The sequence below is a fragment of the Amphibalanus amphitrite genome, unplaced genomic scaffold (genome assembly GCF_019059575.1).
Source record: "Amphibalanus amphitrite isolate SeventyFive unplaced genomic scaffold, NRLGWU_Aamphi_draft 000366F_arrow, whole genome shotgun sequence".
NCBI classification, from domain to species: Eukaryota; Metazoa; Arthropoda; class Thecostraca; order Balanomorpha; family Balanidae; genus Amphibalanus; species Amphibalanus amphitrite.
Genome location: NW_024881860.1, coordinates 405,156 through 431,840, shown reverse-complemented (window position 1 = coordinate 431,840; position 26,685 = coordinate 405,156). Strand labels below are relative to the sequence as shown.

General features: G+C 48.0%; 2 protein-coding genes across 4 annotated transcripts in view; one reads left to right on the top strand and one right to left on the bottom strand.

Annotated features, from left to right (window-relative positions):
• Window positions 1-23,849, top strand: part of LOC122389648 (oxysterol-binding protein-related protein 1-like) — a 44,321-nt gene extending 20,472 nt beyond the window's left edge. For all 3 annotated transcript variants that reach the window (XM_043381858.1, XM_043381857.1, XM_043381859.1), the window contains 9 exons: window positions 5,306-5,415; window positions 14,641-14,802; window positions 17,374-17,486; window positions 17,789-17,873; window positions 18,292-18,396; window positions 20,972-21,086; window positions 21,483-21,694; window positions 22,038-22,169; window positions 22,534-23,849. In XM_043381858.1, the coding sequence (XP_043237793.1) occupies window positions 5,306-5,415; window positions 14,641-14,802; window positions 17,374-17,486; window positions 17,789-17,873; window positions 18,292-18,396; window positions 20,972-21,086; window positions 21,483-21,694; window positions 22,038-22,169; window positions 22,534-22,636 (1,137 nt within the window). In that variant the 3' untranslated portion in view covers window positions 22,637-23,849. The remainder of the gene's footprint in view (window positions 1-5,305; window positions 5,416-14,640; window positions 14,803-17,373; window positions 17,487-17,788; window positions 17,874-18,291; window positions 18,397-20,971; window positions 21,087-21,482; window positions 21,695-22,037; window positions 22,170-22,533) is intronic.
• A 115-nt stretch (window positions 23,850-23,964) lies between these two features.
• On the bottom strand, window positions 23,965-25,788 carry LOC122389647 (uncharacterized protein KIAA0754-like). Its single transcript, XM_043381856.1, has one exon. The coding sequence runs from the start codon at window positions 25,754-25,756 to the stop codon at window positions 24,131-24,133; it is 1,626 nt and encodes a 541-aa protein (XP_043237791.1). The 5' UTR covers window positions 25,757-25,788; the 3' UTR covers window positions 23,965-24,130.
• Window positions 25,789-26,685: the final 897 nt, after the last annotated feature.

Genomic DNA, 26,685 nt, shown 5'->3' with positions numbered 1-26,685 from the left:
AGACGCAGTACCAGGTCAGGAATAGGCAGCGTCAGGTCAGAGACAAACTCAGACAGACAGGGGTCAGGGACAAACTGCGTCAAGTCAGAGACCGGCGGCCCTAGCCAGAGACAGACAGCGTCAGCAGGGTGCAGGTAAGGAACAGACGGCGTCAGGTCAGAGAAAGACAGCGTCAGATCAGAGACACCAGCGCCAGGTCAGGGGCAGACAGCCTCAGGTCGGGGGCAGACAGTGTCAGGTCAGAGACGGATGGCGTCAGGTTAGAGCCAGACAGCGTCAGGTCAGAGACAGACGTCAGATCGGGGGCAGACAACGTCAGATCGGGGGCAGACAGCGTCAGGTCAGAGACAGAGGCAGAGAGGCAGACAGCGTCAGGTTCAGGTCAGGAGCAGACCGCCTCAGCAGGATTCAGGTAAGTGTTCATGCTGTCCCATTGATGTATGTAGGGCAGGAGCCACCAGGAGCTGGGTGATTGACTCAGGACTCTCCCAGAGCCAGGTCAGGGTCACGGTGTCTCCAGGTCTCAGTTTAGGGTCACGGTGTCTCCAGGTCTCAGGTTAGGGTCACGGTGTCTCTAGGAGCCAGACCAGAGTCACAGCATTTCTAAAAGCTAAGTCAGGGAATCGGGGCTTACAGCGTCATCAGGAGCCAGGTTAGAGGCGCAACGCGCTTTGTCTGATAATAGTGACCGGTCGGGAGTCACTTTATCGATAAGCCCATTATCGGTTCTGAGAACAACGAGGCTCAATCAACCGTGACAGAAGTTTTGCTGACTTTGGCGCTGAGTTTTGTGCGACAGCGTTGGCTCAACCTGCTGATGTCAGATAGCTATGACGGTGTGTCGGACACTTCCGACGGAATGTGTCCAGTTGTAATGGCGTGGACGGTAGGGTCTAACCGATGCTGATAGCGAGGTTTGTCCAGCAGTTCGTAATGTCACGGTTTAACGAGATCTGTCCACTATTCGTGGATGAAGATGCCGCTGTTGTACACCCGTCCTGACAGTGGCGGTTACCTCTTCCATCTGTGTCAACAGTAGTTGCTCTGTGGTCTATACCCTGTGTATATTTGCTCCGGTAAACACAAACGGAAAGGTCAGACTCGACCGCCGCGCCGGCTTATGGTGCGCCCCGGTGTACGTAAGGAACAAAAACGCGATCAACAATAGATGGGTAATCACAGTGTTTGTGGCACCGCTGGACTACCCGACAGGACCAGTGAATGGTCATTAGCGGTGTTTGGCTTGGAAGGTAATTAGCTGACCGACTGTTGCGTACTTGTTTCACTCAATCTTCTGACTAATGACGGACAGTCAATGGTGTAGGCATAATATTATGTAAGACCGTCACTTCTTTTATCGTCGGCCTTGTGTGTGTATATGTTGCAGGCACTTTAGAAAATCAGTCATTTTGTAAAATGCCTAGGCATTTTACAAAAAGACGGCTGTTTGAAAAATGACTGAACGCAACCAGGCTTTTTTCAAAATGGCTAGCCATTTTACAAAATGACTAGGCATTTTGCAAAATGTCTGACCAGCATGGAACGTAGATCCCACTACAGATGCTATGGCCAACAGTTTTTGGACGTCTTCCTATACCCTATAGGTATGTACGTGTTCAGCCTGTAGCTGATGGATTTGAAGCTTTGTGATGACGACAATGCTGAGTAACGACCAGGTTGAGTTGCAGACTCGGCTGTAGCATAAAGCATTGTTTAGTTAACGCTGTAAAAACTCCCAAGTACTTCAACGCCGTTCATGTTCTGCCTGAAACTAGACCTAACAAAACCAGCCGGAGACCGGCCCTAGTCAATAGGCAGGCCCGGTTGATGTACAGGTCCCGCGGGTTTTAAGCGTAGGTTTTGCCTTTCCGGCTATATCTTTTTCGTCTTCAGCTTTGTAGGCTTTAAGATGTGACCGATTTATTCGTATAGCTCCCTTCCATGGTCATGGAAAAGGGTTTGATCGTATGCCGGCTAGTTTCGGAGAAATTAATAGAAAACCTCAAAATTCGCTGTTTGGGGCATTCTGACCGCGGCTTGCCTGCAGTCGCCTATGACTACAGTGGTGCCACCCAACGGGTAGGACGCTGAAACACAGAGGCATGAATGAATCCAGCGCGTGGTGAACGGTGGATAGAGGCGGGACTCGGCAGAGGCTTTCACTGCGGCCCGCGCAGGGCGTCCTTGGACAGCGGGCGAGCCTTCGGGCGGTGAGGCCAGAGGTCACGACAGCCAGGCGCTGTTTGGTATGAAGGGAGGGGAGGCGCTCGCCTCAGCCAGCCTCGCCTCAGCCGGTTTGGTGGTAGTGGTGGTGGTGGTGTGTGTGTGTGTGGGGGGGGGGGGGGGCAGGCGAGAGGGGCTAGAACGAACGGGATAAAATAGAATGGAAATGTCGTGCCATGGTCAACTTACAATACCTATTGTTTACCTAATAAGCATTTATTAACATTACGAAAGAACACATCATATTTGATTGAGAAATATACAGGAGATGTTATTTATCGATGTTACCGTTTACTTTTAATGGAAACCCTACTTCTTATTAGGGGTGATAAAATGCACCCCTCTCCTTGATTCTTCCTGAATAACTCGCGTAAATAGTGGCGGGTAGCAGCGAAGCTTTCAGTGCCGTAAGTTATTTTTCTTACCATAAGTAAATAAATACCTATGCAGTCAGGAATCAGGATAAGTTCAGGCAATCTGCACTTGAAAATTTACACCTACCCTGAAAATTTCATGACCCTGACCAAAATGACCTTTGATCTGTGACCAGTTTCTACACAGAGCCCATTATAGGCCAGAATTCGGCGTGTCAGGTCTCATTAACCGTTCGCTTCTAGATTTAAGATTAAAAACGTCCCAACAAGTGAAATTGTGTTTGGTCCCTTCACCTTGTGTCTTATTTGGCCGGGACCAGCGGAGGAACTTGGCCGGTGCCTTCAGGGCTGCTTAACTGCAAATTTGCCGATCTGCGGAGCGCACGGAGCCAATCTATATCCAGGTTCAAAAGCACTAGGAATGGCATTGTGGCACAGCCAATCTTCAAGGTTTCTGCGCCTCTAGAATATCTGCTGTTTAGCTGCCGGTTTCCGGTCACATGGCCTAAAGGCGAGGTCACTAGCGATTGAAATGGAAACACGTTGAACAGGCTAGCTGTGAGAAGGATTAACGTTCATTTTAAATCCGTGCATTGTCGCTTGATATCTATACCGACCGCTTTCTAAAAAGGCTAATTTCTCTCTAGTATTTTTTCGAGTAAAAAAAAAAACGGACTAAATATGATAGTCCCTGCTCTCTGCGATCTATATAACAAATTGTAGATCGACGCCTCCTTTTTTGGCCAAGTTATAGCGAAAAAGCTGTTCAAAACTGATGACCGAATCGATACCCATGTTATGCAATCAACTTAGAAATTTGACCTAACTTGACCTGACCTTTACCTGACCTTCACCAGAACATAACCAAACTTGGCCCCAAGGGTTGCCTGACCCACATAATCGCATTTGTAATGTAAAATGGACCAGAAAACATGCATCACATAATAGTTATCTTCATATTGTGACCCTCAGTGACCTGGCCTCCGTGACCTGACCTGGTATCAGTGACCCCAACTATCAAAATATGTGTTTGACGAGCAATTCCCCATCGAAAATTGTCATTTGTCAATTCATTATCGATGAATGACATGCATTTTACTCGATTTTACAACACATTTCTTGAAATGCCTGTAAACGGTGAAAATTCGACATTTGACCTGAACTGTGACGTCATCGGTTTGACCGAGGTCAATGAAATTGAGCCAAAAGGTATTTCCTCGTTGGGGCCATCCAACACCGTTTGCTGCTTGTCGTTATTTTGCGTGATCTCGAGATCTTATGGGGGGGGGGGGCAAAATGCTCCCCCCATGGGACCGATGCTCGGGAGACCATAACGGGGCGCGGGTTAAATGACAGAACTGTTCCCAAGAAATAACATTACAGTCGTCTCCCGGCTTCCGCTAAAACTTTGGACGACTACCTATGAATCGGCACGCTGCCGGCTCACCCCGCCCGCTGGCTACGGGTGGCCTTGACCGTTCAATGCCGATTGGCCAACGGCCGAGGTCGTGCGCTGGTTAGCAGGCAGAGAGGACGGGACGCGGTACTACACATTGTGAGTGACCTCTGACCTTTCCCCGTCCCCTGACGGCATGCCGTGTCGCCGGCCCAGGCGATAGAAACCGGTTTTAGCCTCTACGCTGGCTGCCACTCTAACCCTTCCCTCCCCACTTTACTATGTGCCGTAGTACGCGCTCGCGAGTAACTGGGCGGAGCAAATGGTCACCGATACAGAGGCGGAACTGGTTGCCCTCCCGCTCGCCGAGCGACCCACCGCTAAAACCCGCGAGACCTGTACAATTACATGTAAACGAATGAGTGTAGTATTTGTTTGATTGTGTCTTTGTTTGACAGCTTTGAGTACCTACTTGCATGGTCCCAGTTAAAACTATCAAGCTCCACATCGGGAGAATCATCAGGTCGCTTGGCGTAGGACGAGAGCGTTGGTTTCAGAAGACACTAACGCCTAAGTGTGTGGGATCGAATCCTCGCGACCTCTAATGGTTTTGCAGATACAGGCCGGCATAGAGCCAGTCGTTTGTTGACGCTCCAGATCGATCATTTTAAATCCAGCAGCGTCGCTGACGTGGGGGTTGGAAATGTCGCGGGCCTGCACTTCTCAAAATAGAGAGAGGTAGGTATGGATTTCCCACTGCTGGACTCCTCTGGTCATAATGCTGGACTCCTCGGTCCACCTACACGCTACCAAAACGTATATAATTAGGTACTCGTATCTACAACACGCTGCTCAGTCATTTTGTAAAATGGCTAGGTATTTTGTAAAATGCCTAGGCATTTTGCAAAATGACTAGAGAGTCAGTCATTTTGTAAAATGCCTAGGCTTTTTGCAAAATGCCTGGAAAATCAGGCATTTTGCAAAATGCCTAGGCATTTTACAAAATGACTGATTTTCTAAAGTGCCTGCAACATATAGACGTACCATTTTACGCTAGAAACTGTTGTATCGCATACCTACGCTCATTGCCAGACTAGACATGCTAACAGTCGGCCATTCATCGATTCACTGCAAACTAGGAAAACAATATACTAAAAGGAACTGTTAAAAATGTCAAGCCCATTTTCCTTACGCTGACGCTCTGTCTCCCTGCACAGTATGTGGCAGCCGTTCGCGGTGAGTGGCCTGGCCTGTAACTGGGAGCTCCCCGTGTCCCTGACACTGACTATATCTCTGTATCTCTCACTTACAGTACGTGGCAGCGTTCGCGGTGAGCGGCCTGGCCTGTAACTGGGAGCGGCTCGGCAAGCCGTTCAACCCTCTTCTTGGCGAGACGTTCGAGCTGCACCGCAGCGGCTTCAGGTGAGTGTGGGAAGAGCGGAGAGACAGGCGGGGACAGCGGGTGGGGTGAGGAGAGGCTGGGTTAAAGTAATCTTGGCTGGGACAGGACTGGAGGAATACACGAAGGTCTTAAATTAGTGTGAACTGCGTAGTGCGTGCATCGTTTTTCAGTAATGGGTCAACCTAGCTTATTTATTTTTTTAATAACCATCAAGGACTATTACTCGGATTATATTTTATGTTTTGTTCTTAGTCTGCTAATGAAACTTGTAATGCGAACTGTTCACCCACGAATTCTCCTGCACTTGCTTTTTATGCTAGCCTGTCTTAGGGTCATTAGTTCAATTAGATCGATGGCACAACACAGCTGTGCCTGCTAATCCTATCCTCTCTAATTGTATTCTTCTCTCTCTCTCTCTCTCTCTCTCTCTCTCTCTCTCTCTCTCTCTCTCTCTCTCTCTCTCTCTCTCTCTCTCTCTCTCTCTCTCTCTCTCTCTCTCTCTCTCTCTCTCTCTCTCTCTCTCTCTATCTCTATCTCTATCTCTATCTCTATCTCTATCTCTATCTCTATCTCTATCTCTATCTATCTCTATCTCTATCTCTATCTCTATCTCTATCTCTATCTCTATCTCTATCTCTATCTCTATCTCTATCTCTATCTCTATCTCTATCTCTATCTCTATCTCTATCTCTATCTCTATCTCTATCTCTATCTCTATCTCTATCTCTATCTCTATCTCTATCTCTATCTCTATCTCTATCTCTATCTCTATCTCTATCTCTATCTCTATCTCTATCTCTATCTCTATCTCTATCTCTATCTCTATCTCTATCTCTATCTCTATCTCTATCTCTATCTCTATCTCTATCTCTATCTCTATCTCTATCTCTATCTCTATCTCTATCTCTATCTCTCTCTCTCTCTCTCTCTCTCTCTCTCTCTCTCTCTCTCTCTCTCTCTCTCTCTCTCTCTCTCTCTCTCTCTCTCTCTCTCTCTCTCTCTGTCTTTCTCCCTCTCTCTCTTTCTTTCTCTATCTTTCTATTACTGTCACTCGCCTTTGCCACAGTTTCATCACATTCTCCGTTTGCTGCAAGATTATGATGGATAAAAAACTTTTGGAGCATCTCAGATCTGGCACAACACAGCTGTGCCTGCTAATCCTATCCTCTCTAATTGTATTCTTCTCTCTCTCTCTCTCTCTCTCTCTCTCTCTCTCTCTCTCTCTCTCTCTCTCTCTCTCTCTCTCTCTCTCTCTCTCTCTCTCTCTCTCTCTCTCTCTCTCTCTCTCTCTCTCTCTCTCTCTCTCTCTCTCTCTCTCTCTCTCTCTCTCTCTCTCTCTCTCTCTCTCTCTCTCTCTCTCTCTCTCTCTCTCTCTCTCTCTCTCTCTCTCTCTCTCTCTCTCTCTCTCTCTCTCTCTCTCTCTCTCTCTCTCTCTCTCTCTCTCTCTCTCTCTCTCTCTCTCTCTCTCTCTCTCTCTCTCTCTCTCTCTCTCTCTCTCTCTCTCTCTCTCTCTCTCTCTCTCTCTCTCTCTCTCTCTCTCTCTCTCTCTCTCTCTCTCTCTCTCTCTCTCTCTCTCTCTCTCTCTCTCTCTCTCTCTCTCTCTCTCTCTCTCTCTCTCTCTCTCTCTCTCTCTCTCTCTCTCTCTCTCTCTCTCTCTCTCTCTCTCTCTCTCTCTCTCTCTCTCTCTCTCTCTCTCTCTCTCTCTCTCTCTCTCTCTCTCTCTCTCTCTCTCTCTCTCTCTCTCTCTCTCTCTCTCTCTCTCTCTCTCTCTCTCTCTCTCTCTCTCTCTCTCTCTCTCTCTCTCTCTCTCTCTCTCTCTCTCTCTCTCTCTCTCTCTCTCTCTCTCTCTCTCTCTCTCTCTCTCTCTCTCCTCTCTCTCTCTCTCTCTCTCTCTCTCTCTCTCTCTCTCTCTCTCTCTCTCTCTCTCTCTCTCTCTCTCTCTCTCTCTCTCTCTCTCTCTCTCTCTCTCTCTCTCTCTCTCTCTCTCTCTCTCTCTCTCTCTCTCTCTCTCTCTCTCTCTCTCTCTCTCTCTCTCTCTCTCTCTCTCTCTCTCTCTCTCTCTCTCTCTCTCTCTCTCTCTCTCTCTCTCTCTCTCTCTCTCTCTCTCTCTCTCTCTCTCTCTCTCTCTCTCTCTCTCTCTCTCTCTCTCTCTCTCTCTCTCTCTCTCTCTCTCTCTCTCTCTCTCTCTCTCTCTCTCTCTCTCTCTCACACCCCGTCCGTCTGTCGGTTGCAGACTTGTAAACGATTCAAAAAAATTCAATCAATTCAATCACGACTCACTTGATGAAATGACCGATTCAATCATAACTCAATCAAACAGTCTGATTTTCCAAGCGATTCAATCACGACTCATGGACCCTGTGATTCAACTCAATCACGACTCATCCCGTTATCAGCGATTCAGGGAATGACTCAACTCATGATTTAACTCAACGCGATTCAATCAAGATGTTATCTAAAATTTATACATATGTGATATCAATTTAAAACATTTTTGGAAACTGATACCAAACAGATACCAACCAAATACACTAAGAAAATACCAAAAATCATAGAAAAGTACTAAATCTATACTGAACTCAACAAAGTTGTAGATATTTATATAAATACGGTGTAAAGATGATAATTTAAGTACAGAAAAGACAAGCTCTGTTACAAATGAAGCTACCAGAGACTTAAAAAAATTCATTTATCTGCTTGGCGCTTGCAAAAGGAAACATGCAAAATTGCACAGGACACTACCACATATTATCAGCATCATCGAAAAGGAACAAAATTTGCAAATCAATTGTGATACCAAACTTAAATAGCTGGTGATCAGCCATTCAAAAAAAAAATGATTGATACTTTATGAAGCAGTGGTAAAGCCAGTAAAGCATTACACAGGACTAGACATTTTCGGCATGCTACAAGTTTTCTTTACTATCAAGAATACGGAATATCGACACATACGAAGTTATTCAATAGTTACATAATATAAACTGAATGCTCTCATGATAAAACTACCTCAACCATCCATATTTTCAATGACAAAACAACAATTTCAAGCCCGCCCCACGTAAAGGCCTGGCTACCAGGACGCGTTTTCTGCGTGCGTTTTTTGCTTTTGCGAGTTTGCGTGATTTGCATAATACGGTTCTAGAAAGGAACAATTTTATGTTTTGTTTTTGTTATATTTTTTATAAAAAAAAAATTAATTATTAAATTATCATAAAAGGCTTTATTAACGTTTATATAATATAGGTACGCAAAACATGCAAGCTCGCAAAAAAACGCAAGCAGAACACGCATAGTGTAGCCAGGCCTTTAGTACTGAAGTACGCATGCGCTAAGTGGGCAGCCATCTTTAATTTAGCAGCAGAACCATGGATTACTGCATATTTACGTCTGGACAACGAGTTGCGTTGGAGAGGCCGGAAATAGTGGCGATTTCAGGACCGCAAGAATGGACCGTCATTGGGATGATTCTTTCTTAAACCGTGCAGTGTTTTCGGCCGGAATTTAATAGTTACTACAAAATATTTTGTAATTACGTTTCCACCAAGAATGAATGCCACCAGGGCTAAATTTTTACTACTTTTGCATTTTGTCAAGAAGCATTTAGTGCTGTTATATTGCAGTTTTAGCGCGTTTGTTACAAAATATGAAGCGAATAAGCGTCAGTGTCACTGAACTCCTAGGGGTAAGATACTTGCCTCTAGATTCGGCCATCCAGAGCGCTGTTCGGCAGCCGGCTATTTTGTGTGCAGGGTATGACGTATTTCGCGAGCCGACGTCACAGGCGGTGACGTCGGCTCGCGCGCGAGCCGAGCGCCAACGACAAACTAACGGGAACCCTCGGACACCCTCGGGGCATAAACCGCGGAGTAGCATATTGAGCGAGTCTTATAAGGAAAATTCATATATTTTCGTTTCTCAAATGATAATCAGGGTGTCTCTTACCTTTTTACATATCATTTAGGCTTACCTAACACTTCAGTTGCCAAATATCTGCAATTTATTCAAGCGAAGGTATTTTCAGTAAATATCAATGGTATAGACCGAAAACTTTTGAGTAAAAATTCAAACCAACTGAAATAAAAATAACTTAATTTATTCCAACCATTTCCTCCAAATAAACAACATAAAAACTCACTTTTACACACATCATTAACCCGGTTTACATAGCATATTTGACGAGGCTCTAGCTCGTTAATTTGGCGATAATTTCGATGCAGTGGTCTTCAAATATTTAGAGGGGATCATTTTGTAAATTGTTCAGCACCATTGGCATCTTTTGCAACATCACGGACGGAGATATAAGCTTGGAACAAACCCTATGTAAACGCGTCTATTCATAATAAAGCATACTAACACGCCGCTTTTGACAATTGCGGCGTCGAGTGGCGCGCTGCTAGCGCTCTTTTTCGATCGCAGAGACCCTGCACGCGCGCGAGCACACTACGTCACGTCCGGGGGGCACAGGTATATCAGCGTGAGAGTTCCGGTTAGCACCTTGGTCCACCTCCACTGGGGCCCTGTTTCACCGGTGATAGCAGCAAGCTGCTATCAAATTGCGCGAGCTGACGTAATGTGATGACGTCATACTGCTGACGTAAGGGGCAATTCTGGCGCACGATTGCCGCAATTTTGTTTTACGTCATCAGCTAAATGTTCGAAGTTAATGTCCAAATTTTTCCTAAACCCAACTTCTTTAAAATACGTCATATTAAAAAATATATATCAAAAATATATATACTATCATGACTGCGTAAACTCTTACTTTTAGGCTCATACGTCACTTAATGCCGCCGCCAAGGTCGCGGCAATCGTGCGCCGGAACTACCCATTACGTCAACAGTATGGCGTCACGACATGACGTCAGCTCGCGAAACGTGATAGCAGCTTGCTGCTATCACCGGTGAAACAGGGCCTGGATGTGGTGCTTAACCCAAACCAACCAACCAACCGTCACTGAACTCTATAATGGTCAGTGTAATTCATCAGTGCCAGAAGTTAACTTGATGGAGCTGTGCTAATTGCTCTTGTCCATCCACTAGAAGTTATTAAATATATTGCTTTGTGTAGGTACTCCAAAAGGAGAGGGAACTATTTTATTTGTGCCTTCAGGCTTCATGTCAGAATTGAAGGTGGATCATTTAATTTTCAAGGCAGTTTAGTTTACAAACAAGCATTTGGTCTATCTCGTACCTATATAAGCAGTGGCTAAGAAGAAAAGGTTGATCAATCCTGAAGTTCAGTCATTGTACCTCAACTTGGCAGCAAGATCCCCAAGGACAGAGGATATATTGTATACCTGTGGCTGTCATGTAAATCAAAGCGTTTTTGTGCCTGAAAAGGCTTAAGTTCTTTGTGGTGTGTTCGGAGTGAGGCTATATGGCTGTTTTTGTTGTATGTTTATGTGGAGATTGAATATAACTGTGACCCTGTGCTTGTTTGTATACTTACTATGGTCAAACAGGGAACAGCACATTCACATAACATACTCACCTAGCACCTAACTCATAGCTGTACCCTGCAAGTGCAGGATCTGTACTTGTTCATGTCTCGAGCATTAACAAAGCACTAAAGTAGCTTAGTACCTGGCTTATAGTTCGTTTTTCTTAAGTTTGCCCCTCACTGTAAACGTCTTTTTGAACACAGCACGAGAATTGCTAGCTGAATTACTGAGAAAACTGGTTAGCGCACATTGTATTGTAGATATGAATAATATTATCAAAATAAGGTTCGAACACCGACGATTTAACGTTATGTTATGCGCCGTGCAATTTATTTATTAGTTCAGACATAATTGCTGAGAAGTCGTCTATCCCTGTGGGGCTGTAGGTATTGGCAAATACGAGCTACGAGTCTGTGAAAAAGTAAATAAATTTGATGAAATTGATCGTCTGTAAAATCTGGTGAAATCAATGTGCGCCAACCAGTTTTCTCAGTAATTCAGCTAGCAATTCTCGTGCTGTGTTCAAAAAGACGTTTACAGTGAGGGGCAAACTTAAGAAAAACGAACTATAGTAATCATTTCCCACATTTTCTGAGCATCTAACATGACATACAGCAGTGCAGAGCAGCTTCAGAGAAGAAACACTTGAAATGCACAGACTCACACCAGCCACCCAATGAGCCAGTTCCTCAGTTGACTGTTTCCGATGCAGCTTGGCAAGGTGAGCTAACTATTGGCAAGTAGAAGGCTAGCAGGTAAGATTGAGTTAGGGTGAGTACCTACCTATAACTGGGTGCTACTGCTATGCAGGTCTTGGGTAGGCTGCAAATATGTTTGATGATTGAGGTTAGGTCAGCTGTCGGGTTATTCAGGTATGCTCATTGCTCAGGTCACATTTTTATGGACACTTGGCAAATTAAAAAACTAACATAACCTAAACTAAGCTAACCCGACTAAACCTACACAACTGCTGACTATAGGAACTAAGCACCTACCTACTTGTGCCTACATTTCATAACATGTCAAAGTAGAGTTCCTTGGTGGAAGATTACCCTCAGTACTTTTTATCCCAGCCTTGTGAAGAAAACTAATACTTCTAAGCTCTGAGTCACTGCTGGCCATCCACAGGAAGAAACGCTGAGACTGAGAGCTTTGCCATTGTATATTGGACCAACAATCACTATCACGAATGACTATGAACACATTATATGATCACATCGTTGCATGGATTGTCATAGACAATTTTATAACAATCCTTTTTTCAAGAAATACAGTAATGATTAACATCAAAATCAACATAAAGTGGATTTAGTGATCCAAGCTTTCTCCTCCAGTAGCAATGGAATGATCGCCTGTTTCATTTGCCAGACACTGAGTACCTGATGCTGGTGATGCACATTACAATCTGCATAGCATCCAAGCATAGTAAAGCTGCCAAAGTCCATTCATTCTAGATTTTTAACTTGATAGTTACCACTAATTTATCTAGCTGTTGTAAGTTATCATTCAATATTCATACCAATACATCAATATGCGCTCATCAGTCAACATTTTCTGGCATGATCCTGCTCAGCGCGCCCTTCAGTATTGCTCAAAGATCTGCAATATTATAGCTTGTTTTCGGCCAATAAGCTCTTTTAATTTTACTTTTTTCTTGCTGATATATGAGCCCGATCAACTTGCGTTTATCAACCAAAATTTCATAACTTCAAGTTCAACTTGATATTGATATTGCTCAGGAGTCAGCTCAGGACCTCTGTCAGCCTCCTGGATACTTCGGATTGTTTTCAGTCACATGCTTCTCAAATTGAAATATGATATAAGTCAATCTTAAGGGATTCAAAACATCCAACAAAACGACGTACAAGAGTACGGAAACCACCAGATAAACTTAAAAAGCGCCTTGGAACAGAGTCAAGTCAAGTGGTGCTCCATTTGTTTGTTTACAATGATTGTAGTGCTGATGTATTTTTAGGACTCTGAAGGTCGGCTTATAAAAAATGAAACGTTTTTACAAAAGTTGTAAAACAAGTAATATTTATCTGAAAGAACTAAAATATTCAAAAGCAAAACACTATGAAATACATGAATCAGAACGAAAAAGTAACCCAAAAATCCAGCCTAATCACCGGCTCCTAAAACTGCAACAAAATCAGCACTTTTCCCCGCAACTCGTTGTCCAGACGTAAATATGCTGGATTACTTAACTATATAAAATACATAGTTTATATTTTTAGATTCAATTAAGCATATTTATGCATGCGTGTAAAACAGTTTTTTATCCTGTCCAATTCATTAAAGAAAAAATATCCAACAGTAGAAATCTAAATTGGTTTGGCAATATGTATTTAGCCCAGCACTAGGTAGTTGCAGCGTATATTGACGCAGCTGCGACATGAAAGCGTATTTTGCGTGGTTTGCATGTGGCAAATATTGCGAGCAGTCTGGCAAATCTCTAATACGAATTTAGCATCGAATGCAAAACTGTTAGCGGTCCTCGAAACTAGAAGGTGAAGAACACCAAACGGATAAAGATTGTTTGTTGAGCTATGAAAACAATAGTTTTTGGGTGATGGTGGACGTGATGGGAAGGTGGTTGTTTTTTAATACCTAGTAGGGTATGTATCTACTTTTGTGTAATTGGGAGCCACCACGGCAATATGTGACAGATCCATCAACGCTCATAAGCCAAGGTATTCCAATTATTTACGGTGATAGGTAAACGCTGATTCTGCTGGGAAATGTAAAGTGAGTGAGAAGACCATGGGTTAGATCAAGCAATTTATGACCCTTAGCCCAAAATCAAATCAGTAACTAAGGTTACCAAATTATAATGTAAACATGCATTGTGTATTCATCAATATGTTTTGCTTACTCACAAATGTCCTGATGAAACAGGGTATTGAAAATATAAAGATTAACATGATATCTAAAACATGTGTTGAGCAATGTGCGCCTGCTTACTGCTACTGTTAACTTGATTACTATACTGATTTTAGGGCAATGGAAAAAAAACATTACATTCAGTTTTTCATCTACATGCACTGACATTTATGTATAATTTGTGTTTACAGTTTGATTAAAAACTTAAAACAAAATTTTTATGTTTTTTTTTCAATAATGATAGCTGCTGACAAAATACCTAAAAATTTTGCAGTGCATTGTGTGTGACTATGATGCAAATGCCACATATATTTGTACATAATATAGTACTAAATATGGTCATAAATTCAATTTCCAGCACATGGTGATTGAATCATTTTGTTAATTCATTCAACTTGAATCGATGAGTTGCCGATTCAATCACTTGCAGTTGCCATGTGTGACCGATTCAATCAGGATTCATATGGTGACAAGAGGTGATTCAACCGACTCAATCACAGTGAGTCGGCATTTTCAAGCGATTCATGAGAATCGATTCAATCAGAGTTGAATCGCTTACAAGTCTGGTCGGTTGGTTCAGTGTCTAGCCCCGTATCTGCCCATTTGCTGTGGTAGGATGGTTTGCGAACAGGTCTCGCACCACCCGCACGTGACTGACTCTGTCTGTCTGTCTCTATGCCCGCATCTCTCTGTCTAACTGTCTATCCGTCTGTCCCGACAGGCCGGTTTGTGAGCAGGTCTCCCACCACCCGCACGTGTCGGCCTGTCTGTATGTCTGTCTGTCTGACTAGCTGAATATGTTCGTCTGTCCCGGCAGGATGGTCTGTGAGCAGGTCTCCCACCACCCGCCCGTTTCTGACCTGTCTGTCTCTCTGACTAACGATCTCAATGTCTGACTGTACGTCTGTCTATGTCCCGACAGAATGGTCTGCGAGCAGGTCTCCCACCACCCGCCCGTTTCGGCCTTCCACGCCGAGGCGGACGACGTGTTCCGGTTCCACGGCTCCATCCAGCCCAAACTGAAGTTCTGGGGCCGCTCGGTGGAGATCCAGCCGCGCGGAGTGCTCACCGTCGAGCTGCCAGGGTCAGTGAATCATCTACTTGGCTCGCCACTACCCCTGATTCTGGCTCTGCTTCCTGACCCTAGTCTCGACAGTGTCACGGTGCCTGCCCCCCCCCCCCCTCCGTTCCTGTTATATGCCTTTGTTCCTTCTGCTCTTGCGCTTGGCCATGCCCTAAGCCCTACCCTCAAATCACGTCACCGCTGGCCGCCTCTACCCTCTTTCTTTCCCAGCCACTGCCTTGCCCCGCCCCGTCACTAACCCGGCTTTGTCCCTGTCGCTCTACTCCCCGGCAACGGCACTGTCTCCGTCTCTATCCCTTCCCAGACTCCAGCCATAGTTTTCCGCTGTCTGGAGACCTGCCTACCAGTGTCTGGCCGGAGTGACGTGTCGCTCCTCGGGGGGCGGCTGTGCCAGGTGTGGTACTGGTCGTCGGACAGTTAGTGTCACGTGGTGTCACTGAATGTTTCATTGTGTTCTGTCCACCCTGGTGGGCACTGCATTAGAACGTCGCGACTCCATGGTTGTTTTAGAGGTTCGCCAGTCGGTTGCATCTCTTGGTTCCACTGTTGAATAGTTCCATGTAGTTTAATCGCCGGAAAACTGGGTTTACTCCCCTCTAGCTGCTACCACCCGAGCTGCAGCCCAGTTTTCTAGACGGAACGATGATTGACCGTTGAACGTAAACACTTAGCCATGTCACGTTGGCAGTGGGAGTGTCGTTTCGAGAAGTCGACTGCGGGCTGATTACGGTACTGGCTGTTTGGCTGATCCGTGGTTCCCGACTCTCAATAGTTGGAACGTGGGTGACTGCAGAAGGGCGAGAGACTAGTATGCCATCAACAGAGACTACGGTTACCATCACATTGGCTCTTTGTCGGAATGGGACCACGCTATAACAAATAGACGGAAGACACATTAACTGCTGTCGAAACGGGACCAAACTATAAGTCAGAAGACACGGTACACGTACCACAGTGGGACTGGGGACTGGGGAGCTGGTATCAGCCAATTACATTACAAATTCGTCCTGCCGTTTCTGCCCCCGTTCCGCTGGCGCACGGGACCTTTCATCCCAGTCGACGGGAATTGACTGGTTTGATTGATCTTCGCTTCGCTTCGCTCCGCCAAGTTGAGTGGGAGCACTCCACGTGGGTCTCCATAACTGCTTTGCGACCCCACTTTGTGGACCTGACATTTACCGCCAGCGTCAGCAAACTGAGCATGGCAACAAGGAAGCCCCATCCATGTGAGGAATTCTGCGCTGACCCCGGTCGGCCTGTGTAATTCAGTTAAGCGCATTTCGTGCTTACATCATTAATCCGGCGCTGCCTCCCACGGATAACCCCTGTGTGCTCAATTCGTATCGACGTCACGTCGCCTCAAAACAGCGCAGTAGCGCACACTTATCGGACAGACGCTGATCTCTCGTCAGTGGGGAGCTGGATGGTCCGGGCAGGGCCTCAAAACTAAGTTCTACCACGTCAGCTTCACTGTGGGATGGTGACGGTAGGTCTGTAGCTGGTAAAGTACTGGCGATCGGCTGGCCGGTGCGTAGTTTTGTCGGACATGATTGATGTTGCCCACTACAAAGGGCGTGATATTTTTCCAGTGTGATTAGTATGCCTTTTTGAGGCGCTATCGTCACTGTAAGGCTGTGACGTCACACTTGAATAAACTATCCCTGAGTGGTGTTCAGGTCAAATTAATGACGTCACTGTACGTCTGTGACGTCACTGTACCGCGGCGGTGGGCCGTGCTCTTTACTGTTCGGCCATCGACCGGCGACATCAGGTATTCAGTCAGTGGGCCCGCAGGTCGATCCAACCCTGCGCTGCCGCCGCCGCCGCCGTCGCCCTTAGAGAGCGGTGTGTGCGTGGACTATCTGAATCTGCGCATACACTCTTGCTGTGATCGCTGGATAGAGTTGTCGATTCCATAGAGGATCACTCAACCATCTGAACGGCAACCAACTCCTGGAAATGAGCTGTGTGATCAATGGTACGAGCTTTTAGCTAGGTCATTAAGTTTAATGGCTTAACTTTGTTGGACCGCATCGGAGTAAACACTAATTACTGGCAACACGCTACAAGGAATCAACTGTGAACGCTTCGTGCTGTTTAGTGCTGAATTAAGTCCGGGCATCAAGTAGCTGTCCGCACGTAAAGCTGTGGTTTACGACTTCATGTGAAGTTTTTAATGTGTCTCGCGAATCTCTAAACACCATACATCACTTGACGTTAGACGAGGTTTTGTCGAAATGGCACATAGGACATACATCAGTGTTAGATGACGTGCGTGAACTGGGGTGCCTGGATACGCGTCATTTGATCTGCGAACTGCGACTTCAAGCCGTGTTCCTGTTATTACATAAACTTTGTGGTTCGACAGTGCGTCGTATCATGTGTGGCGTCATGTATGTATCGATAGTGCGTCATGTTCAATAACTTACTTATTCATTTGGTACTCGTTATGAAACGCCTCATGTGCTGTGAAATGTAAGTTATGGTTTCCAGTGCTGTGTTCTGTAAGTTGTGAACTCGTCCCTGTGGTGCGCCATATGATGTGTGTGACGTGCGTCACTGCTCCGTCAGTCACGACGAGGTGTATACGTGGAGTAACGTCAACTGCTGCGTACACAACGTCATCGTGGGAAAACTGTGGATCGAGCAGTACGGCACCATGGAGATTACCAACCACCGGACAGGTAATGTCCCGGGTGCAGACACCATGTCGGGAGCGAGGAGGGGGGGGGGGGGCGTTCATACTGAAAAATGTTTGAAGTTTCCCGAGATGGTGGCAACACATTGCTTTTAGTGAGCGCTACTTTGATAAGCGATCATTTTGCTGTGGGTGTGTGATGCATAAGTCATGCTTACTTTGCTACGCAATTTGTCACATTAACTTTAGCCATCTTTTGATCGCGTTGTTGTAGCGTTCATATTTGATGACTGCTGGCCTGTATGTCACAGTATGCGTCTCGACTGACCCGTCCTTTGTCCACCCCAGGCGACACGTGCAGTATACGATTCAAGGAGGCCGGCTGGATCCACAAGGAGCTGCACAGGCTGGAGGGATTCATCTACGATAACACGTAATTACTACACCGCCCGGTCGCCCGCGACTCATGAAGCCTGTACCCCACCTCCACTCCACCCCACCGGCCATTGATTGATGCCCAGCTCCGCCGCCGGGTCGCGGAATGAACCGTCCGGCCCGCGGCGACGGTCCTGGAAGTGACATTTGCGTCAGAGCCGGCGGCTCTTAGCGTAATTTGTGGCCGCTTCTGTGGGCGGCAGCTATCGCCGAGTGAGCCGTAAAATGTCGGACCCGGTGCCGCGATATCGGCCGAGATTTAGACCGGGCTTGTGTCGGGTTGAGAGGTCGGTCAGGCGTGCTACGGGGAGAATGGTGCCCTGCTTTCTCCCAGTATTATGGTGGAAGTGTGTGTGAATACTCCACCAGTTTCTGTCTGCATCTGGTTTGACGTTGCTTCTCATACCGACCCGTAGAAAGACGAAGCAGCGGTTCCTGTACGGCAAATGGACCGACTTTCTGCGCAGTGCCGACATGCAGTCGTACGAGGAGTACGAGAAAAACAACGCCGGAAACAACAGGTGGGGAATGCGGGAAAATAGCGCCAGAAAAAGAAAAAACACCCGAGGCAACGAGAAGACATCTGAAAATTGTAGTGGCTCTTGGAGCCTTGTTGTTGCTGATTCGTTTCTTTGAGCCCCGTAGACAGTAACAAAATTGATGGCAAGCAGTTTATTCCAGCTCAATAAGACGTTGTGTAAGTGTATGCTATTCATTAACCCTCGCCCGCACATGGGGGGGGGGGGGGGGTTGCCACCCCCCCCCCCCAGGTAGTCTTTCTGCTCTGCACTCAACATTTTTAGAGCTAGAAGGCTGATTTTTGGTATAGCTGCTCCTCTATCCTTTCTTGATGTCCACTGAAAATTTCAAGTTTCTGTGATTTTTGGTTTCGGAGATATGGCCTTGTTTGTCAGGTCATGTCATGACCCAAATGGCCAATTCTCAACATCTTGCGTTTTCCATGGGCCTTGTGAGCTTTTGACACCTTGATTTCGGCCTTTTTTGCCAGTCTTACCTCCCACCTATCATGGAACATGTTGTTCGACGATGTACAGGGGTCAAGGTCAGGGTCAAGGTCAACCTAGGTCATCTAAGATAATTGCGTTTTAGGCAAGCTGAATTTACTTTTTGTGAAGTTTTTTGACTGCATTTTTGGTAAAAGCTTCTCAGATCATGATTTCATGTAATATGGACACAAAAACAATCGGTGCACACATCAGTATACACACAGACACACACAGACATACAAACACATATAACTGACCTTGACCTAACTTGACCTGAAATGACCTCAGCAGCAAAAATCTGGTCGGGTAGTGTGACAAAGAGGTTCTAGCTGGCTTGGCACCAGAAAACGGCATCGTCATCGGTATATGATAAGCAGCGCACTTGATATCCAACGGTGACCCAAAACAGCAACATTTTTTAGTTTGACCTGACCTGGAAGGTCAATGACTGACCTGAGAAGGTAAAATCGGGTATCATTGGATTCGTCTCTTCCCAAAGAATCTTTCTGGTCTTTACCGCTAAGCTCTATCTCCAACAGGAACGAAACGGCGCGGGGGGGGGGGGGTGGCAACCACCCCCCCCCCCATGTGCGTTCTAGGATGGGAAAATGGCATGTGCGGGCGAGGGTTAACATTCAACGCTAAAGGCTAATTTCTGATCAGTTGTTTGGATGAGTTGTCTTCCCTCCCCTCCCCAGTCGTCAGAATAGGACGCCATTTAATTGCGTCCCAGAAAAGCTATTTCTGGCACCTAAAAGCTGACTCGCCCCAAAATTGGTCCTCAGCACCTATTTGGTGGATACCAGCACCAATCATGGAAAATGACCTTAATTAGCTGTTTCTGGCACCTATTCATCGGTACGCCTTATTCTTTTTTCTGAATCTGGCACCTAAATGCTGAGCGTAGCACCAATCTAGTAGAAAAATGAACTACTGGCTGGTAGAATCATGTTGTTCTGGTATAATGACCCCTGGAGTCTAGCCTAAAGGTTGCCAGTGCAGCTACACTCTAAGACAGCCCCGTAGTGATCTCAGCATTGTATATGACGTTTAAGTAAGCAAATAATATTGATTTGTTTGAAAAACAATGTCATTTAAATATTTAAAAGTATTTATTTGTAATGCTTAAAGGGAAACATTTTTGTGAGTAATTGTCTCGATTTTGACTATTAAAACGGGTATTGCATTTTTTGACGTCATCAAATAGCTCCAAAAAAGAAATGTAATGTTTTCATTCCGTTCAAGGCCGCTGAAGAAACGCGGGATCTTACGTGGGACATTGTCCGTTGGTTGCCGCGCAGAGTTGTGCCGTGGTTGTGCCTTTTTCATCCGTTTCATGTCATTTGTGTTCATGAAGCTTTGATTTTGTTTTTGGTTATTGTGTGGCCGGTCAGTCAAACGCCCATGTAGAGACCGGATGCTGCGTTTGATCGAGATGGAGTCAGACGATGATTGCAGAAAGCTAATAATATTGAAAAGAGGGCCGGTTGCGTGGCATGTTTGTTCAGAGTTGACATTTTGCTTTACTCCAGTTTATGACCTGAGAGCCTGGCTGGAAGTGACGGATCCAAACTTTTCACGTTAAAATGGCTGAGGGTGCAATAATCTCTAGTCTCTACATAGCGGGCTGGTATAGGAGCGTCTTGCTATGCTGCACCATAGCTGGCTAGTGATTCTCTGTTGGCTAGAAATGGCATTAATCATTATCTCCACTGGCGAAAATGGCACTTGACATCACCGAATGCAACGTTCATGTTGTTAGGATACATAAAATCAGGAAGATTACGCGAATTAGGTAGGCAAACGTGGAATCAAATAGGTGCTGGATGTTTTGGTTTTGGTGCTGAATCAGCAAACAGCAAATACGGAGTTCAACTAGACGATCTGGCAACTTTAGGCTGTGTGGAAGCAATTAGGTGCCAGATTCAGATATTAGGGTCGAATAAGCATTTTGGGGCTGATCAGCAATTAGGTGCCAGAAACAGCTTTTTAGGGACCAGAAACAAATATTCCCCGTCAGAATATGTCCCCCTCTCCCCAGTGTGTGCCGTTTTCTCCCCACTGTCATTGACTTCCGCCCCCTTCACAGTCGGACTGGTACAGAGACCGACTCGAAGACGGCGCCGGGGTCGGCGCAGGGTCCGCGCGGCATGCTCTCCATGCTGAACAGCATCTCCGTGTCACCGTTCAAAGCTCAGAATGAGGTGAGACGTCGCCGGCAAGACCCAAGTTGGGATGCTTTGTGTAGAGACCGGCCAAATGCTATTCAAATGTTCATACATGACCCATGACTCAAGAGTCAGAACCGCCTCTGTGCTATTCCCTGTTTGTTTCTTCGTCTGGCACATTCCTTGAAGTTTCCGTTCTTCATTGCGACTGCCGTTGAATTATTATTCACGATGCTCACATTATTGAATCATTCACGTTGCTAACATTTTAATTAATTGGTTGCCCGTCGCAGCCTGTGTCGTTCATTTCTTCTCCATTATTCGGCAGGTTTCGTCGTTATTTTCGCTGCCCCGGCCTCCTCCGTTGCCGTGCAGTCCATCTTGACTCCCAGTCTGACCTCCCATCTCACTCGCTCCCCCGTCTGCTCCCAGGCGCCGGCGGAGTCTCCGTCACAGCCCGAGGACGGCGCCGGCGGCGTGCCCCGCTGTGCCTCAGACTACTCCATCGACGTCCCCAACAGTCTCACCCTGTGGGAGGCGGACCCGCGGCCGGCCCACTCCCACAAGTACTACCACTTCACGGCATTTGCCATGTCGCTGAATGAGCTGGAGCCCGGCATGGAGCTGTGTCCTACCGACTGCCGGTGAGATGAGCTGCTGACGTGTGCTGGTGGGACGGTGCGATAGTGGGACGTTTATGGGACGGAATGGTAGTGCGGTGGGACGCTGGCGTAATGGGATGGTGGAGTTGTGGTTTGAACCAATATTACTTCGCTTATGGGTGGGACGATGGACTACGAATATGGTGCGCCGGTAGGTGACATAGCGGTAAGTCCAAACTGTTAGGATTGTTTAACTACATGGGACATGGCTGGAGAAGGGAGTGATCGTCGAGGAGCCGGATCGCTGCCTCACATCCTGATTATTATAACTGCACTGGCGTCTTATTCCTGTGTCGCTGATCGTGGTTATATGTCCGTTCGCTAGGTTACGGCCCGACATTCGCGCCCTGGAGGAGGGTAACCTGGACCTGGCCGCCTCCGAAAAACACCGGCTGGAGGAGAAGCAGCGCGAGACGCGCAAGATCCGAGCCAAGCGCAAAGAGGAGTGGGAGGCCAGGTACGTGCTGCCGTCTGTAGAAGGAGACGTTGATACAACGACCAGATGGCGCTGGATAAGCGCTGGTGGAGCTATGGCACATTGCTTACTGCAGAGCACATATCAGTCAGTAGTCAATGTAATGCATGTTTGATATTGAGGTCTGTTCTGTTCGTTTCAAGCAAGCATAACGAAATCCACCTATTGCATCATTGAGTTCATCTTTGCTCAATATTTCATGGAAACTTTTGATCTTCTTACCTTCGTGGTTCGAGATGACATGCACATAGCTCGGCACCAGCACAGAGAGAGTTCGGCCATCACTCTCATACCGAGCCGTGAAAAACGACCACCACCCTCACCTCTCCTGTCCTTTTCTTCACAGGTACTTCAAGCGGTGCAGCAACCCGCACGTCAAGGTGGAGGACTGGCTGTTCACGGGTACTTACTGGGACGAGCGACTGGATGCGGCGATCGACATCTTCTAGACCGCCGCGGCCGCCAGTGTGTGAGTGTGCGGGCGTGTAGGCCACCTCAGTAGCTGCCAGACTGCTCGATACGCCAGTGGCGCCCGCTTGCTCGTTCTGCCGCCGGCCCCAGTGCAATGATTCACCGAGAGTGGGCTGTTTCTCTCATCGGTGTGTGGGGCGTTGATAAAAGAAGAGGAAGGAAATCACACTAGACCATCAATGTCCGTTCGTCATAGTCGCATCTCTGGGTCTGTGAGAACATCGTGTCGGGAGCGAACGGGTGGGACGGGATAGAACGTCACTCACTGATCAAACAAATCGAGCAGTATGAGAGATGATCTCATGGTCACCCCAGGATCTCTCCGCCGCGCTGGTCAGATACCTATCTAGATACCCAGTGGCTGGTTCCTAGCTCGGGTTAGTCCTGAGCATTCCCGAGCTACTGGACGGCTGGCTGGGCTGGCTGGTCAGCGCCGGAGACGCACCCGGGTGGCGGCGGTCTGAATCTCGGTCTATGTGCGGGTTTCGGAAGGTCTACGGATGGTGCGAGCATTGCCCACCCTTGGAGACTGACGGAGGTCGGGCTTTCCTTCGTTTGCGGGCGGTATAATCGCGGAGGCTCCGTCTGCTCGCTGGGTCTAGATGGACGGGTTGGAATGGTTCGGAGCCGGGGAATACGGTTGGGGCGGGGATGGGGTACCCAATGGTGCTACAAGGATCATTCCTCACCCTCGCTGAGTGCGTGGCGCCTGGTGATGGCGCCCTCAGCCGTGCGGGGAGTGTGACCGTCGCAGCGGCGCGCCTCGGCGCCATGAACCGACCTCGGCTGTTGTCTTTCTGAGCGGATCGGGGAGATGTGCTGCCCTCCCGATAGTGCTGATATGTATCCAGATTTTATAGTATTGGATGGTCGCCATCTACCGGAATAGCGCCACATGAACCTACGATTATGTTCCAATAGTCTAATGCGTGTGTACGCTAGCCAATGTTTTACCATGCGTACACATTTTAGATCTGTATTTGAATACGTCTATTTGTGTGCGACAATCCTATGTTTGTCGGCGTTGTTGCGTTTCGCCTGTGCGTCAGGGTAATACTGTTGCAATGGAGAGGTATGGTTTGCACGTGGAACAATATCGAGCCATTCCATGCCTCGTGGCTATTTACGACGCCCAACTGAGGCGCTGTTATCAATGTGTAGTGTGTGCGAAATACATGCCACCCTTATGAATTACCGTCTCTGAATCGCTCCAAAGTTTGTGGTGTGCTTTTATGAATGCTCATCACGCTCGACGGCCGGACAGTTTTTTTATGTCCTCGTGCTACCAAGTACCAACTGCTGACTCTTCCACAATATTTTATTGATACAATAACACAATATTCACAAACAACTACACACATGGTACAGCCGATAACTTTTTACACCGACAGCCTGTGCGACAGCGGCAAGATAACAATATCAACGATATCACAGGACGTTATTGAGTGCCCCTCCCCTTGTGCGTGACAGCGCTACAACTTGTTCCTTTGACGCTCCTGCTTTTCGCGCAGCGTTTGCAGAAACGCGTCCAGGAGGCTGAATGGCTTGGCCGTGGTCCTGACAGTGCTGACTTCAGTTTGTCGCGACGGTGTTGGTGAACTTGCTGGTGGTTCTGTAGGGGGCCGTGTCGTTGGTAGTTCTGTAGGCGGTTTTGTGGTCGGTAGTTGTGTAGGCGGCAGTGTCGTTCGCTCTGTAAGCGGCTGTGTCGTTGGTAGTTCTGTAAGGGGCTGTGTCGTTGGTACTGTATGCTGCTGTGTCGTTGGTGTGGGCGGCTGTGTCGTTGGCAGCTCTGTTAGCGGCTGTGTCGTTGGTGGTTCTGTAGGCGGCTGTGTCGTTGGTGGTTCTGTAGGCGGCTGTGACGTCGTTGGTTCTGTAGGCGGCTGTGACGTCGTTGGTTCTGTAGGCGGCTGTGGCGTCGTTCGCTCTGTAGGCGACTGTGTCGTTGGTAGTTCTGTTGGCGGCTGTGTCGTTGGTAGTTCTGTAGGCGGCTGTGTCGTTGGTACTTCTGTTGGCGGCTGTGTCGTTGGTAGTTCGGTTGGCGGCTGCGTCGTTGGCGGTTCTGTTGGCGGCTGTGTCGTTGGTGGGGTAAGTGTCGTACGTAGCTCTGTAGGCGGCTGTGCGGTTGTCACTTCCGTAGGCGGCTGTGACGTTGTTAGTTTTCTATGCGGCTCTGTCGTCGGCACTGAGCTGTTGCTGGCTGTCTGTCCCTCCGTCAGTGTGCCGAGCACCGTCAGAGCCTCTTCCAGACTCTCCGCCTGCAGCGTTTGACCGTCTCGGAGTCGACCAATACCCTCCACGGCCGCCTCCAGCCGCCCCTCCAGCGCCGCTCGACTCTCAGCCACCGCCGCTGCTAACCGCTCGCTGCGCCGCGCACTCTGATCGTTCGCACTCGCCACTCGCTCGTCCAGTGCCGGGAGGAAGCCTTCGATTGCTCTCTGCACAGCGGTGAGATGTTCCAGAATGGCGGTAGTGTCGGCTGAGGACTCGGCAGTCTCGGCCAGCCGTGCCTCCAGCCGTGTGAGTCCTCCCTCCAGGGCGGCGCTCTGCGCGCTGACACCGGCGGCGGTCTGCTCTGTCCGGCGGCTCAGCTCTGCTATCTGACCGGTCAACTGACGGTGCCGCTCGGCGGCCTGCTGTCGCGCCCGCCGCAGCTCAGCGCCGCTCTCGGCCAGCGCCGCCGCCAGCGCCCGGCCCGGCAGCGCAGCTCCCAGCGCCGCCACCGCGCGGGTCTGCGCGCTGACGGCCGCCACCAGCCGGCCGAGCGCTGCGTCAGCTCGGCGCCGCTCGGCGCGCTGGCGCTCCTCGAGCAGCTGCTGGCGGCGCTGGCGCTGGAGCTGCTCGGCGCGCCGCTGCGGCCCGGCCAGCGTCGCCAGGTGAGCGGTGATGGCCTCCAGATGGCGGTCGGCGGCCGCGTGGTGCATCGCCACGGCCTGCTCCAGGCGGTTCAGTCGCGCCGTCAGCTCCACTCCCTGGGACGCGACCGACTGTGGCACCGGTACCGGTACCGGCGGCGGCGGCGGCGGTCGGCGCACAGGGAACATAACTGACGCACTCCCTCCACCGACCAACAGTAACACTGTCCACACTAACGTCCCCATGATGCGAACCTCTCACTTCGTCCGCAACTCAGCGTACTGGTGTCGCCGTCCGAGACCAACACTTTATACAAACTCAGCGGTGTTTGGGACACGACGCCCCGGGATTTCAGAGCGGTGACGTCATCAGGAGGGAAGTGGTGTGACGTCACTCGGGCAGGGAATCTCGGCCGCTGGAGCAAGTCTGGTGCCATTGAATGGGTGTGCTTCCCCGGAACTGGACGTCTTGGACAGTTCGTTCTGTGTACTATTGCGCAGTTTGGTGTCGGTTTCATGCCATTGGAATTCGACAGCGTCGTTAATGTTGATAAATAAACACAGGATAAGACGCTGACTGGTGTCATGTAGCATGGCTTATTCGAGGTAGTTGATTTACGGATGGGATGGATCGTTCTTGTCCCTGGTGCGGATAACTGACAAACGTTTTATTTTGGAAATCGAAGTTTTCTCTGGGAGCTGTCTGGATGATATTTTTATGTCATAGTGGCGTCGGTAAATAGGCTCACAGTATCTGGAACACAAATACAGCCATCTTCATGACAGCACGATTGCAGCTTAGGATATTTACATAACTGTACAGTGTATCGGTAACTGTACGTTTATGCCTTGCATATAGGTACATAACTACGTATATGTTCAACGTCTATCCAAATTCGAAAACATTACCTATAGGTAGGTATGCGTTAGTTCTCGTGCATATCTCACATAGTAACATGTTGTGCGCGAACACCCAAACACCCCAAAGCTAATCTCACGATGTTTGTGCCAGCGTGTGCTTGACAACTCCCCCGACCAGGCCTTGCCCCCGACGCCGTGGTATGTGTTGTTCGCGGTGCTGTATCCAGCAGACGCGTGTACTGCAGACACAACTACAAGCCATCAATTCCCCAAGATCGTGTCGTATCCCGTGTCTTACCGTTTTTACCGATGCT